This window comes from Procambarus clarkii, chromosome 6 (assembly GCF_040958095.1).
Source record: "Procambarus clarkii isolate CNS0578487 chromosome 6, FALCON_Pclarkii_2.0, whole genome shotgun sequence".
Taxonomy (NCBI): Eukaryota; Metazoa; Arthropoda; class Malacostraca; order Decapoda; family Cambaridae; genus Procambarus; species Procambarus clarkii.
The window spans coordinates 48,593,728-48,606,000 of record NC_091155.1 but is presented as its reverse complement, the minus strand read 5'-3'; the positions used below and the strand labels follow the sequence as shown (position 1 = coordinate 48,606,000).

Genomic DNA, 12,273 nt, shown 5'->3' with positions numbered 1-12,273 from the left:
CATGTTGATGCTGTGTTACAAAGTTCTTTAGTTCCAGATGCTCCACTAGCTTTCTTCGCACAATCTTCTCCATCAGCTTGCATGGTATGCAGGTTACTGACACTGGCCTGTAATTCAGTGCCTCCTGTCTATCCCCTTTCTTGCATATCGGGACTACGTTAGCTGCTTTCCAAATTTCTGGCAGTTCCCCTGTTGCCAGTGATTTGTTATACACTATGGAGAGTGGGAGGCACAGTTCTTCTGCTCCTTCCTTTAGTATCCAAGGGAAGATTCCATCTGGGCCTATAGCCTTTGTCACATCCAACTCTAGTAAACACTTCCTTACTTCCCCGCTGGTAATCTCAAACTCTTCCAGTGGTTCCTGGTTAGCTATTCCCTCTCTTATCTCTGGGATGTGTGTGTGTGTGTGTGTGTGTGTGTGTGTGTGTGTGTGTGTGTGTGTGTGTGTGTGTGTGTGTGTGTGTGTGTGTGTGTGTGTGTGTGTGTACTCACCTAGTTGTGTTTGCGGGGGTTGAGCTCTGGCTCTTTGGTCCCGCCTCAGGTGTGTGTGTGTGTGTGTGTGTGTGTGTGTGTGTGTGTGTGTGTGTGTGTGTGTGTGTGTGTGTGTGTGTGTGTGTGTGTGTGTGTGTGTGTGGTGTGTGTGTGTTAGTGGGTATGTGTGTGTTGGTTGTGATGTATTACAAGGGTGTAGTGAGGGTTATACTCTTGAAGCCCGGGTCGAGCGGCTTCGGAAGTTCTGACAGTCAGTATATCATTTGCCCTGTCATTTTCAGCATGAGTTGCCATCATGGTGTCGCTGGAGTTGCCACTGGAAGGGGGTTGGAGTTGGAGGAGAGACCTGACAGCTGAGTGGACATCGCTCGGGATTCGTAGTCCTAAGGGCCCGGGTTCGATCCCCGGTGTAGGCGGAAACAAATGGGCAGAGTGTCTTTCATCCTGATGAGCCTGTTCCCCTAGCAGTAAATAGGCACCGGGGAGTTAAGACAGCTGCTACGAGCTGCTTCCTGGGGATGTGTAACAAAAAGGAGGCCTGGTCGAGGACCGGGCCGCGGGGACGCTATACCCCGAAATCATTTCAAGAAAACCTCATGAAGATAGATCCGTGCCTCCATCCGTCCGTGCCTTTTATCCGTCCGTGCCTCCATCCGTCCGTGCCTTTTATCCGTCCGTGCCTCCATCCGTCCGTGTCTCCATCCGTCCGTGCCTTTTATCCGTCCGTGCCTCCATCCGTCCGTGTCTCCATCCGTCCGTGCCTCCATCCGTCCGTGCCTCCATCCGTCTGTGCCTCCATCCGTCCGAGCCTTTTATCCGTCCGTGCCTCCATCCGTCCGTGCCTCCATCCGTCCGCGCCTCCATCCGTCCGTGCCTTTTATCCGTCCGTGTCTCCATCCGTCCGTGCCTCCATCCGTCCGTGCCTCCATCCGTCCGTGCCTCCATCCGTCCGTGTCTCCATCCGTCCGTGCCTTTTATCCGTCCGTGCCTCCATCCGTCCGTGCCTCCATCCGTCCGTGCCTTTTATCCGTCCGTGCCTCCATCCGTCCGTGCCTCCATCCGTCCGTGCCTTTTATCCGTCCGTGCCTCCATCCGTCCGTGCCTCCATCCGTCCGTGCCTCCATCCGTCCGCGCCTCCATCCGTCCGTACCTTTTATTCGTCCGTGTCTCCATCCGTCCGTGCCTCCATCCGTCCGTGCCTCCATCCGTCCGTGCCTCCATCCGTCCGTGCTTCCATCCGTCCGTGCCTCCATCCGTCCCTGCCTCCATCCGTCCGTGCCTTTTATCCGTCCGTGCCTCCATCCGTCCGTGCCTCCATCCGTCCGTGCCTTTTATCCGTCCGTGCCTCCATCCGTCCGTGCCTCCATCCGTCCGTGCCTTTTATCCGTCCGTGCCTCCATCCGTCCGTGCCTCCATCCGTCCGTGCCTCCATCCGTCCGTGCCTCCATCCGTCCGTGCCTCCATCCGTCCGTGCCTTTTATCCGTCCCTGCCTCCATCCGTCCGTGCCTCCATCCGTCCCTGCCTTTTATCCGTCCGTGCCTCCATCCGTCCGTGCCTTTTATCCGTCCGTGCCTTTTATCCGTCCGTGTCTCCATCCGTCCGTGCCTCCATCCGTCCGTGCCTCCATCCGTCCGTGCCTTTTATCCGTCCGTGTCTCCATCCGTCCGTGCCTCCATCCGTCCGTGCCTCCATCCGTCCGTGCCTCCATCCGTCCGTGCCTCCATCCGTCCGTGCCTCCATCCGTCCGTGCCTCCATCCGTCCGTGCCTCCATCCGTCCGTGCCTCCATCCGTCCGTGCCTCCATCCGTCCGTGCCTTTTATCCGTCCGTGCCTTTTATCCGTCCGTGTCTCCATCCGTCCGTGCCTCCATCCGTCCGTGCCGCCATCCGTCCGTGCCTCCATCCGTCCGTGCCTTTTATCCGTCCGTGTCTCCATCCGTCCGTGCCTCCATCCGTCCGTGCCTCCATCCGTCCGTGCCTCCATCCGTCCCTGCCTCCATCCGTCCCTGCCTCCATCCGTCCGTGCCTCCATGCGTCCGTGCCTCCATCCGTCCGTGCCTCCATCCGTCCGTGCCTCCATCCGTCCGTGCCTCCATCCGTCCGTGCCTCCATCCGTCCGTGCCTTTTATCCGTCCGTGCCTCCATCCGTCCGTGCCTCCAGCCGTCCGTGCCTCCATCCGTCCGTGCCTCCATCCGTCCGTGCCTCCATCCGTCCCTGCCTCCATCCGTCCGCGCCTCCATCCGTCCGTGCCTTTTATCCGTCCGTGTCTCCATCCGTCCGTGCCTCCATCCGTCCGTGCCTCCATCCGTCCGTGCCTCCATCCGTCCGTGCCTCCATCCGTCCGTGCCTCCATCCGTCCCTGCCTCCATCCGTCCGCGCCTCCATCTGTCCGTGCCTTTTATCCGTCCGTGCCTCCATCCGTCCGTGCCCCCCATCCGTCCGTGCCTTTTATCCGTCCGTGCCTCCATCCGTCCGTGCCTCCATCCGTCCGTGCCTTTTATCCGTCCGTGCCTCCATCCGTCCGTGCCTCCATCCGTCCGTGCCTTTTATCCGTCCGTGTCTCCATCCGTCCGTGCCTCCATCCGTCCATGCCTCCGTCCGTCCGTGCCTCCATCCGTCCGTGCCTCCATCCGTCCGTGCCTTTTATCCGTCCGTGCCTCCATCCGTCCGTGCCTTTTATCCGTCCGTGCCTCCATCCGTCCGTGCCTTTTATCCGTCCGTGCCTCCATCCGTCCGTGCCTCCATCCGTCCGTGCCTCCATCCGTCCGTGACTTTTATCCGTCCGTGCCTCCATCCGTCCGTGCCTCCATCCGTCCGTGCCTTTTATCCGTCCGTGCCTTTTATCCGTCCATGTCTCCATCCGTCCGTGCCTCCATCCGTCCGTGCCTTTTATCCGTCCGTGCCTTTTATCCGTCCGTGTCTCCATCCGTCCGTGCCTCCATCCGTCCGTGCCTCCATCCGTCCGTGCCTCCATCCGTCCGTGCCTTTTATCCGTCCGTGTCTCCATCCGTCCGTGCCTCCATCCGTCCGTGCCTCCATCCGTCCGTGCCTCCATCCGTCCGTGCCTCCATCCGTCCGTGCCTCCATCCGTCCGTGCCTCCATCCGTCCCTGCCTCCATCCGTCCGTGCCTCCATCCGTCCGCGCCTCCATCCGTCCGTGCCTTTTATCCGTCTGTGCCTCCATCCGTCCGTACCTTTTATCCGTCCGTGTCTCCATCCGTCCGTGCGTCCATCCGTCCGTGCCTCCATCCGTCCGTGCCTCCTTCCGTCCGTGCCTCCATCCGTCCGTGCCTCCATCCGTCCGTGACTTTTATCCGTCCGTGCCTCCATCCGTCCGTGCCTCCATCCGTCCGTGCCTTTTATCCGTCCGTGCCTTTTATCCGTCCATGTCTCCATCCGTCCGTGCCTCCATCCGTCCGTGCCTTTTATCCGTCCGTGTCTCCATCCGTCCGTGCGTCCATCCGTCCGTGCCTCCATCCGTCCGTGCCTCCTTCCGTCCGTGCCTCCATCCGTCCGTACCTTTATCCGTCAATGCGTCAATTCGTTCGTGATTTTGACTGGATTTGAATGGGTCAGTGGCACCATCCGACTTGCCAGTCGTCCGTGGCAGTTCCCTCGTTACCCAATAACATAAATATAACTGATCGGATTCCAACAAAATTTAACTCAAGCCCATTTATCTATCATATCTCGGCTCGGCACGAGTGCCAGCAATTGGCGATTATATCAAACGAGCAAAAGCTGATATAATTGCTATATGGAACCAAAACAGCCTCTCTGATAACGCTTTCAAGCCTGGCGTATTGAGTGGTCAGTTGCTGGCGGCCCTTAGACTTTATCCCGTGACTGTGTTGAAACTGTGTATGGAGTCAGCTTCCACCACGTCACTTCCTAGTGCATTCCACTTATTAACTACTCTGACACTGAAAAAGTTCTTTCTAATGTCTCTGTTGCACATTTGGGTACTCAGTTTCCACCTGTGTCCCCTTGAGCAAGTATCATCCTTGCTAAATGATGTCCTTATCTACCCTGTCAGTTCCCCTGAGAATTTGGTATATGGTGATCATGTCTCTCTAACTCTTTTGTCTTCCAGCGATGTGTGATGGATTTCACGCAGCCTTTCTTCGTAACTCATGCCTCTTAGTTCTGGGACTAGTCTAGAGGCATACCTTTGTGTGTGCGTGTGTGTGTGTGTGTGTGTGTGTGTGTGTGTGTGTGTGTGTGTGTGTGTGTGTGTGTGTGTGTGTGTGTGTGTGTGTGTGTGTGTGTGTGTGTCTGTTCTCACCTAGATGTGCTTGCAGGGTTGAGTAAGGCTCCTAGCACCGCCTTCCGAAGGTTCTTAGATTTGTGTCATGACTCATTTCTCACATTTATATCATATTTACATTTACAATTTTGAATCGAATTACCTTTAACGACGTCTGCATCTAACCTATTTATTTTCGTCAGCTCTAACACCAAACAAATTCTTCCTGATATCGCTATGACTTATTTGCCTCTACAATTTCCATCTATGACACTTCGTTCTGCTGTTCCTTACATTGAACAACGCTGCTTTGTCTACTTTGTCAATTTCTCTCAGAAACTTATTTGTTAAATCAGGTCTGTCACCTTTCCTACCCTGTGGTAAGGTCCAGTTCTCACAGTCTTTCCTCATTGCTCAATCTCCTCAGCTCCGGAACGAGTCTCGTTGCAAATCTTTGGATTTTTTCTATTCTTTTCCTTGAATTTACCAAAAATTCGACTGACTTTACTTGGATCCTGCAACCTGTGTAAAATCATTGTATAAAATCCTGGTCTGTGTCTCGGAGAGGCTGCAGGATCCGGGTAAATTCAGTAGAGTTTCTGGTTGCAATTCTTATACTATGTCGTAGTCGATTAAGGCAGCGCCTGAAATGCTCTCGGACGCAGGTTCGAATCCTCGTCACGGCCCTTGTGGATTTGTTCATTTAACCTATTAGTAGTTACCTATATTGACTTTGGGGGGAAGTGAGATCCTGCCGAAAGTGCCCTTCTGGGGGGCCCTGACGGCTGAGTGGACAGCGCTCGGGATTCGTAGTCCTACGGTTCAGGATTCGATCCCTGGTGAAGGCGGAAACAAATGGGCAGAGTTTCTTGCACCCTGATGCAACTGTTCACATAGCAGTAAATAGGTACCTGGGAGTTAGACAGCTGCTACGGGCTTCTTTCTGAGGATGTGTTAACAAAAAGGAGGTCTGGTCGAGGACTGGGCCGCGGGGACGCTAAGCCCCGAAATCAAATCATCTCAAGAAGATAGCCCCGCCTATTAATCTTGTACTGTTCCCGATGTGATTTAACTATTCTGACGTTCGAATATTTGTAAATATTACAAATTATTTTTAATTGTAATTCGTATTTGTTGTCTAATCTGGCCTTTGTATTAATCTGGCTTCCACAAGTACTTCTTTCAGTGCAATCCACTTGTTGACCACCCGTACAGGATACGTAGATTTCCCTACGACTCACATGCGTTTCCAGTTTCCACTTATATCCTCTCTGGCCTGTGTGTTCTCTCGCTTGGACGAGGCTCCTTGTCCACTTTATCATATGAGTGAAGTATCTTGTATTTTGCAATCATGTCCCCCCACTGTTTATGCATGTGTGAGATGTGTGAGGGCTCAGTTGTATGAGGGGAGGTGTAACCAACTATGGCTCACATACAGAATGATTTTCCATATGGAAATATGTACACATTTGTACATAAATTCCTTCTCCTGTAACATACCACTAAAACTGCAGTGATTATTCCAAATCAAATAATTGTTTCCATGGGCAATTACTACTAAAATCAAGGTGATTGGTTCATAGTTATATAGCTTTATTTTACATTATAAATTTAATATTAACATTTTTGGGGGATATTATGTCATAGGCTTCAGGTGTGTTGTTCTTGGTTGCAATACGCACGTGCAGTTTGTAATTTGCAACAAATTTAAGCAGATTTGTACTCATTGTCTAGTAACTTGGCTAGTAAAGGAACAAATCCACAGGGGCCGTGACGAGGGTTCGAACCTGCGTCCAAGTGATTGTTTAATATTCTAGTACAGTAAAGGAATATTATTTATGAATTGTATGGCAAATAGGAAGAAGTTAAACACATTCATTATATTCTCTCTTTTTTTCCTACTATAGAAACAATAGATATTTTAATAACTTTTGTTTCCTATTTAACTGTAAAATTTCAGCGGTACATGACTCGTAAAGCGTTTGTTAAGACGATATAATTCCTCTGTCTATCGACGTGACGAAACATGTTCTTCACTGTGGTATTTGTTATTGTTTTGCTATAGTAAGCGAGCAGCACTATTTTTGAAGGATAAGATCCGAGGGTTTGGTTACCCGCGGTAGGACAGAGACGGTTGAGCACGTTTCCTTTCATCTGACTCACCTATTCACCAAAATAGGTATCAGAACGATTGGCAACTGTTGTGGGCTGCATTCTAGGGAAGGTGAGTAGCTGGTCCTAGGGAACTGTTGTGGGCTGCATTCTAGGGGAGGCGAGTAGCTGGTCCTAGGCAACTGTTGTGGGCTGCACTCTAGGGAAGGTGAGTAGCTGGTCCTAGGGAACTGTTGTGGGCTGCACTCTAGGGAAGGTGAGTAGCTGGTCCTAGGGAACTGTTGTGGGCTGCATTCTAGGGGAGGCGAGTAGCTGGTCCTAGGGAACTGTTGTGGGCTGCATTCTAGGGGAGGTGAGTAGCTTGTCGTAAGCAGGGGGGGGGAGGAGGGGTGCCTAATAAACACAACAATATTCGTGTCCCCAACAAGGGGATTGGGGAATGATTCATGTTTGCAAGTCTCGCGTTATCATCCATTTTGCAATGGTACATTATAACTTTTTAATAATCGATGAACTCTGGTGAACATGTTCATAGCTTCATGCGTGTCGTGTTATTGTTCAATGTTGTAGATGAAAGTTCTTAACACATGTTGGCAATATTTATATTTGTTTATAACTATTACTTTTCACAAATAAATCACAATGGTGTCCAATATCAATGAGAAGATCAGTTGGGGCAGTGGAGGGATTCGAACCAGAGTCCAACTGACTACCAGACGCGCATCTTTACCACGTGTCTGGTACCCACCGGGACGCTGGTTCAAAATCCCCTCGCTGCTTCAACAGATTTTTTCCCTATTACTTTTATTAATAAATTTCATATTTAATATGATTTGATGACAGCAGCATGAACTCAACGTTTCACTAATGCATTGTTTATTAACACATATTTATAGTTAAAATTAAATATATTTGCATCTGGTGTTTGGCTTACCAACCAAATGAAACAACTTGAACACTTTACAGCAAATTATTGTTCAAACTTCGTCTGGAGTTTATAAAGAGTAACTCTCACTATTTTGGTGGTGGCGAATTATATTCACCACTTATAATTACCTTACATTAGTGGTACTGCTCTGGTATTTAATCATGTAATTTATATCTCACGAGTGACTGGCCAAGCGGTCCGTAAATTATACCTTCATGACATTATATTGACAATTATTTTTGAGTCCCATTAACGCGGAGGCTATATAAGGACTGTTTTATGGTGTTTAATTTAATCTTTATTCATTCATTATATTACCCACAAGAACGTGATTTATCTACGGGGAAATATTGAGTCTATACGATGGGATCGAATCTGCGTTCATGAGTTGACTTATAACTTCTCAGCTGGCGTTACTGTTCTTGAGTCCACAGACAAGTTTGTTTTCATAAGTGTTTTCACACACACATACACAAACACACACACACACGGGCAAGAGCTACGAGGAGAGGTTAGAGGCATTATATATCCCAAAACTAGAAGACAAAAAGAGAGGTGATATGATCACTACATACAAAATAGTAACAGGAATTGATAAAATCGATAGGGAAGATTTCCTGAGACCTGGAACTTTAAGAACAAGAGGTCATAGATTTAAACTAGCTAAACACAGATGCCGAAGAAATATAAGAAAATTCAATTTCGCAAACAGAGTGGTAGACGGTTGGAACAAGTTAAGTGAGAAGGTGGTGGAGGCCAAGACCGTCAGTAGTTTCAAAGCGTTATATGACAAAGAGTGCTGGGAAGACTGGACACCACGAGCGTAGCTCTCATCCTGTAACTACACTTAGGTAATTACACACACACACACACACACACACAATCTCTGTGTGTGTGTGTGTGTTATCCACCTGTTATCCACCTCACAGGTCCTCACACCCATGGAACAGCCTCCCCCACCAGCAGAACACTCACCAAGGAGGCGATTTGAGAAGGGACAGAAGAAAGTGAGCCTCAAAGCGATGTACACAAACATAGATGGAATTACAAATAAAGCAAATGAGCTTGGAGAACTGGTACTAGAGGAAAACCCAGACATAATAGCCCTCACAGAAACAAAGATCACGAAAACGATAACAAATGCAGTGTTCCCACAGGACTATTATGTTATGAGGAAAGAGAGGGAAGGAAGAGGTGGGGGTGGTGTAGCTCTGCTGGTAAGACAAGGCTGGGATTTTGAGGAGATGGATATTCAGGGCTGCGAAGGTTTCAGTGACTACATAACAGGTACTGTAACAAATGGAGGGAAAAAAATTATAGTCGCAGTCATATATAATCCACCACCAAATGACAGAAGACCTAGACAGGAATATGATAGAAACAACATGGCCACCATTAACATAATAGAAAGAGCAGCTTCTGTTGCTAGCAGGAATGGATCTGGACTACTAATTATGGGAGACTTCAACCATGGGAAGATAGATTGGAAGAACAGAGACCCGCATGGAGGACCAGAAACATGGAGAGCTAAGCTGCTGGACGTGGCAACAAGAAACTTTCTAAGCCAGCACACCAAAGAACCAACAAGAATGAGAGGAGAAGATGAACCAGCAATGCTTGATTTGATATTTACCCTAAATGAATGGGATATAAGGGAAGTTAAGATGGAAGCGCCCTTGGGAATGAGTGATCACAGTGTATTGAACTTTGAGTACCTGGTAGAGGTAGGACTTATCTCCCCCCAAAAAGAACTAGGAATCAAAAGGCTGGCATACCGAAAGGGGAATTATGAACAGATGAGAAGTTTCCTAAGTGAAATACCTTGGGACACAGACCTCAGAGATAAGTCTGTACAGGGTATGATGGACTATGTTACCCAAAAGTGTCAGGAGGCAGTAAACAGGTTCATCCCGGCCCAAAGGGAAAAATCCGAGAAGCAACAGAAGAATCCATGGTATAATAGGGCATGTATGGAAGCGAAGAAACTGAACAAAAAGGCGTGGAGGAACTTCCGGAATAACAGAACACCAGAAAGCAGAGAGAGATACCAGAGAACCAGGAATGAGTACGTCAGGGTGAGAAGAGAAGCAGAGAAAAATTTTGAAAATGATATAGCAAACAAAGCCAAGACCGAACCAAAGCTACTCCACAGTCACATCAGAAGGAAAACAACAGTGAAAGAACAGGTATTGAAACTTAGAATAGGCGAGGACAGGTATACAGAGAATGACAGAGAGGTGTGTGAGGAACTTAACAAGAGGTTCCAGGAGGTCTTCACAATAGAACAGGGTGAGGTCACTGTGCTAGGAGAAAGGGAGGTAAACCAGGCGGCCTTGGAGGAGTTCGAAATTACGAGAGAGGAGGTCAAGAGACACCTGCTGGATCTGGATGTTAGAAAGGCTGTTGGTCCAGATGGGATCTCACCATGGGTACTGAAAGAGTGTGCAGAGGCACTTTGCCTGCCACTCTCCATAGTGTATAGTAAGTCACTAGAGACGGGAGACCTACCAGAAATATGGAAGACGGCGAATGTGGTCCCAATATACAAAAAGGGCGACAGACAAGAGGCACTGAACTACAGGCCAGTGTCCTTGACTTGAATACCATGCAAGGTGATGGAGAAGATCGTGAGAAAAAACCTGGTAACACATCTGGAGAGAAGGGACTTCGTGACAAATCGCCAACATGGATTCAGGGAGGGTAAATCTTGCCTTACAGGCTTGATAGAATTCTACGATCAGGTGACACAGATTAAGCAAGAAAGAGAGGGCTGGGCGGACTGCATTTTCTTGGATTGTCGGAAAGCCTTTGACACAGTACCGCATAAGAGGCTGGTACATAAGCTGGAGAGACAGGCAGGTGTAGCTGGTAAGGTGCTCCAGTGGATAAGGGAGTATCTAAGCAATAGGAAGCAGAGAGTTACGGTGAGGGGTGAGACCTCCGATTGGCGTGAAGTCACCAGTGGAGTCCCACAGGGCTCTGTACTCGGTCCTATCTTGTTTCTGATATATGTAAATGATCTCCCGGAGGGTATCGATTCATTTCTCTCAATGTTTGCGGACGATGCTAAAATTATGAGAAGGATTAAAACAGAAGAGGACTGTTTGAGGCTTCAAGAAGACCTAGACAAGCTGAAGGAATGGTCGAACAAATGGTTGTTAGAGTTTAACCCAACCAAATGTAATGTAATGAAGATAGGTGTAGGGAGCAGGAGGCCAGATACAAGGTATCATCTGGGAGAGGAAATTCTTCAGGAGTCAGAGAAGGAAAAAGACTTGGGGGTTGATATCACGCCAGACCTGTCTCCTGCAGCACATATCAAGCGGATAACATCAGCGGCATATGCCAGGCTGGCCAACATACGAACGGCATTCAGAAACTTGTGTAAAGAATCATTCAGAACTTTGTATACCACATATGTCAGGCCAATCCTGGAGTATGCAGCCCCAGCATGGAGTCCATATCTAGTCAAGGATAAGACTAAACTGGAAAAGGTTCAAAGGTTTGCCACCAGACTAGTACCCGAGCTGAGAGGTATGAGCTACGAGGAGAGACTACGGGAATTAAACCTCACTTCGCTGGAAGACAGAAGAGTTAGGGGGGACATGATCACCACATTCAAGATTCTGAAGGGGATTGATAGGGTAGATAAAGACAGTCTATTTAACACAAGGGGAACACGCACAAGGGGACACAGGTGGAAACTGAGTGCCCAAATGAGCCACAGAGATATTAGAAAGAACTTTTTTAGTGTCAGAGTGGTTGACAAATGGAATGCATTAGGAAGTGATGTGGTGGAGGCTGACTCCATACACAGTTTCATGTGTAGATATGACAGAGCCCGATAGGCTCATGAATCTGTACACCTGTTGATTGACGGTTGCGAGGCGGGACCAAAGAGCCAGAGCTCAACCCCCGCAAACACAACTAGGTGAGTACAACTAGGTGAGTACACACTCACACACACACACACACACACACACACACACACAAACACACACACACAAACACACACACACACACACACACTCACACACACACAAACACACACACACAAACACACACACACACACACACACACACACACACACACACACACACACACACACACACACACACACACACACACACTCACACACACACACACACACACACACACACACACACACTCACACACACACTCACACACACACACAGCATTCCTTAACACGCAGAACATGACTTCCTGTTGTAATTCTCAAGACCGTACAACACTAATGTTGTTCACTGTTCACTACTGTTCACTACGTTGCAAATTACACCAAATGCAACGGACTCATCGTCATGTGTTTAGTTAAAAAAGCTACAAATTGCGTACACACCTGACATGGGACAAAGTATACATGGAGCTTACCTTTATCACGTGTAAACCGGGCTCCTAATCCAGTTGTTTATGATCGAGTCACGTGTTCGGCCACACGCAAAGATGGTAAACTCACCTCGCTGGCACAAATC

The 12,273-nt window shown here is 48.8% G+C and overlaps 1 protein-coding gene across 1 annotated transcript; it reads left to right on the top strand.

The window, feature by feature from the left end:
* Positions 1–1,088: 1,088 nt before the first annotated feature.
* Positions 1,089–4,637, top strand: LOC138356138 (uncharacterized). Its single transcript, XM_069311886.1, has 3 exons — positions 1,089–2,219; positions 2,654–3,550; positions 4,587–4,637. The coding sequence occupies exons 1-3, from the start codon at positions 1,089–1,091 to the stop codon at positions 4,635–4,637; spliced, it is 2,079 nt and encodes a 692-aa protein (XP_069167987.1).
* Positions 4,638–12,273: the final 7,636 nt, after the last annotated feature.

What these genes read in the sequence shown, in the direction of transcription:
- LOC138356138 (XM_069311886.1), top strand. Translation starts at nt 1,089, where the DNA reads ATGAAGATAGATCCGTGCCTCCATCCGTCCGTGCCTTTTATCCGTCCG. An exon ending in ATCCGTCCGTGCCTCCATCC is followed by an intron (nt 2,220 to 2,653) that starts GTCCGTGCCTCC and finishes CCGTGCCTCCAG; the next exon opens with CCGTCCGTGCCTCCATCCGT. An exon ending in ATCCGTCCGTGCCTCCATCC is followed by an intron (nt 3,551 to 4,586) that starts GTCCGTGCCTCC and finishes TTTGTCTTCCAG; the next exon opens with CGATGTGTGATGGATTTCAC.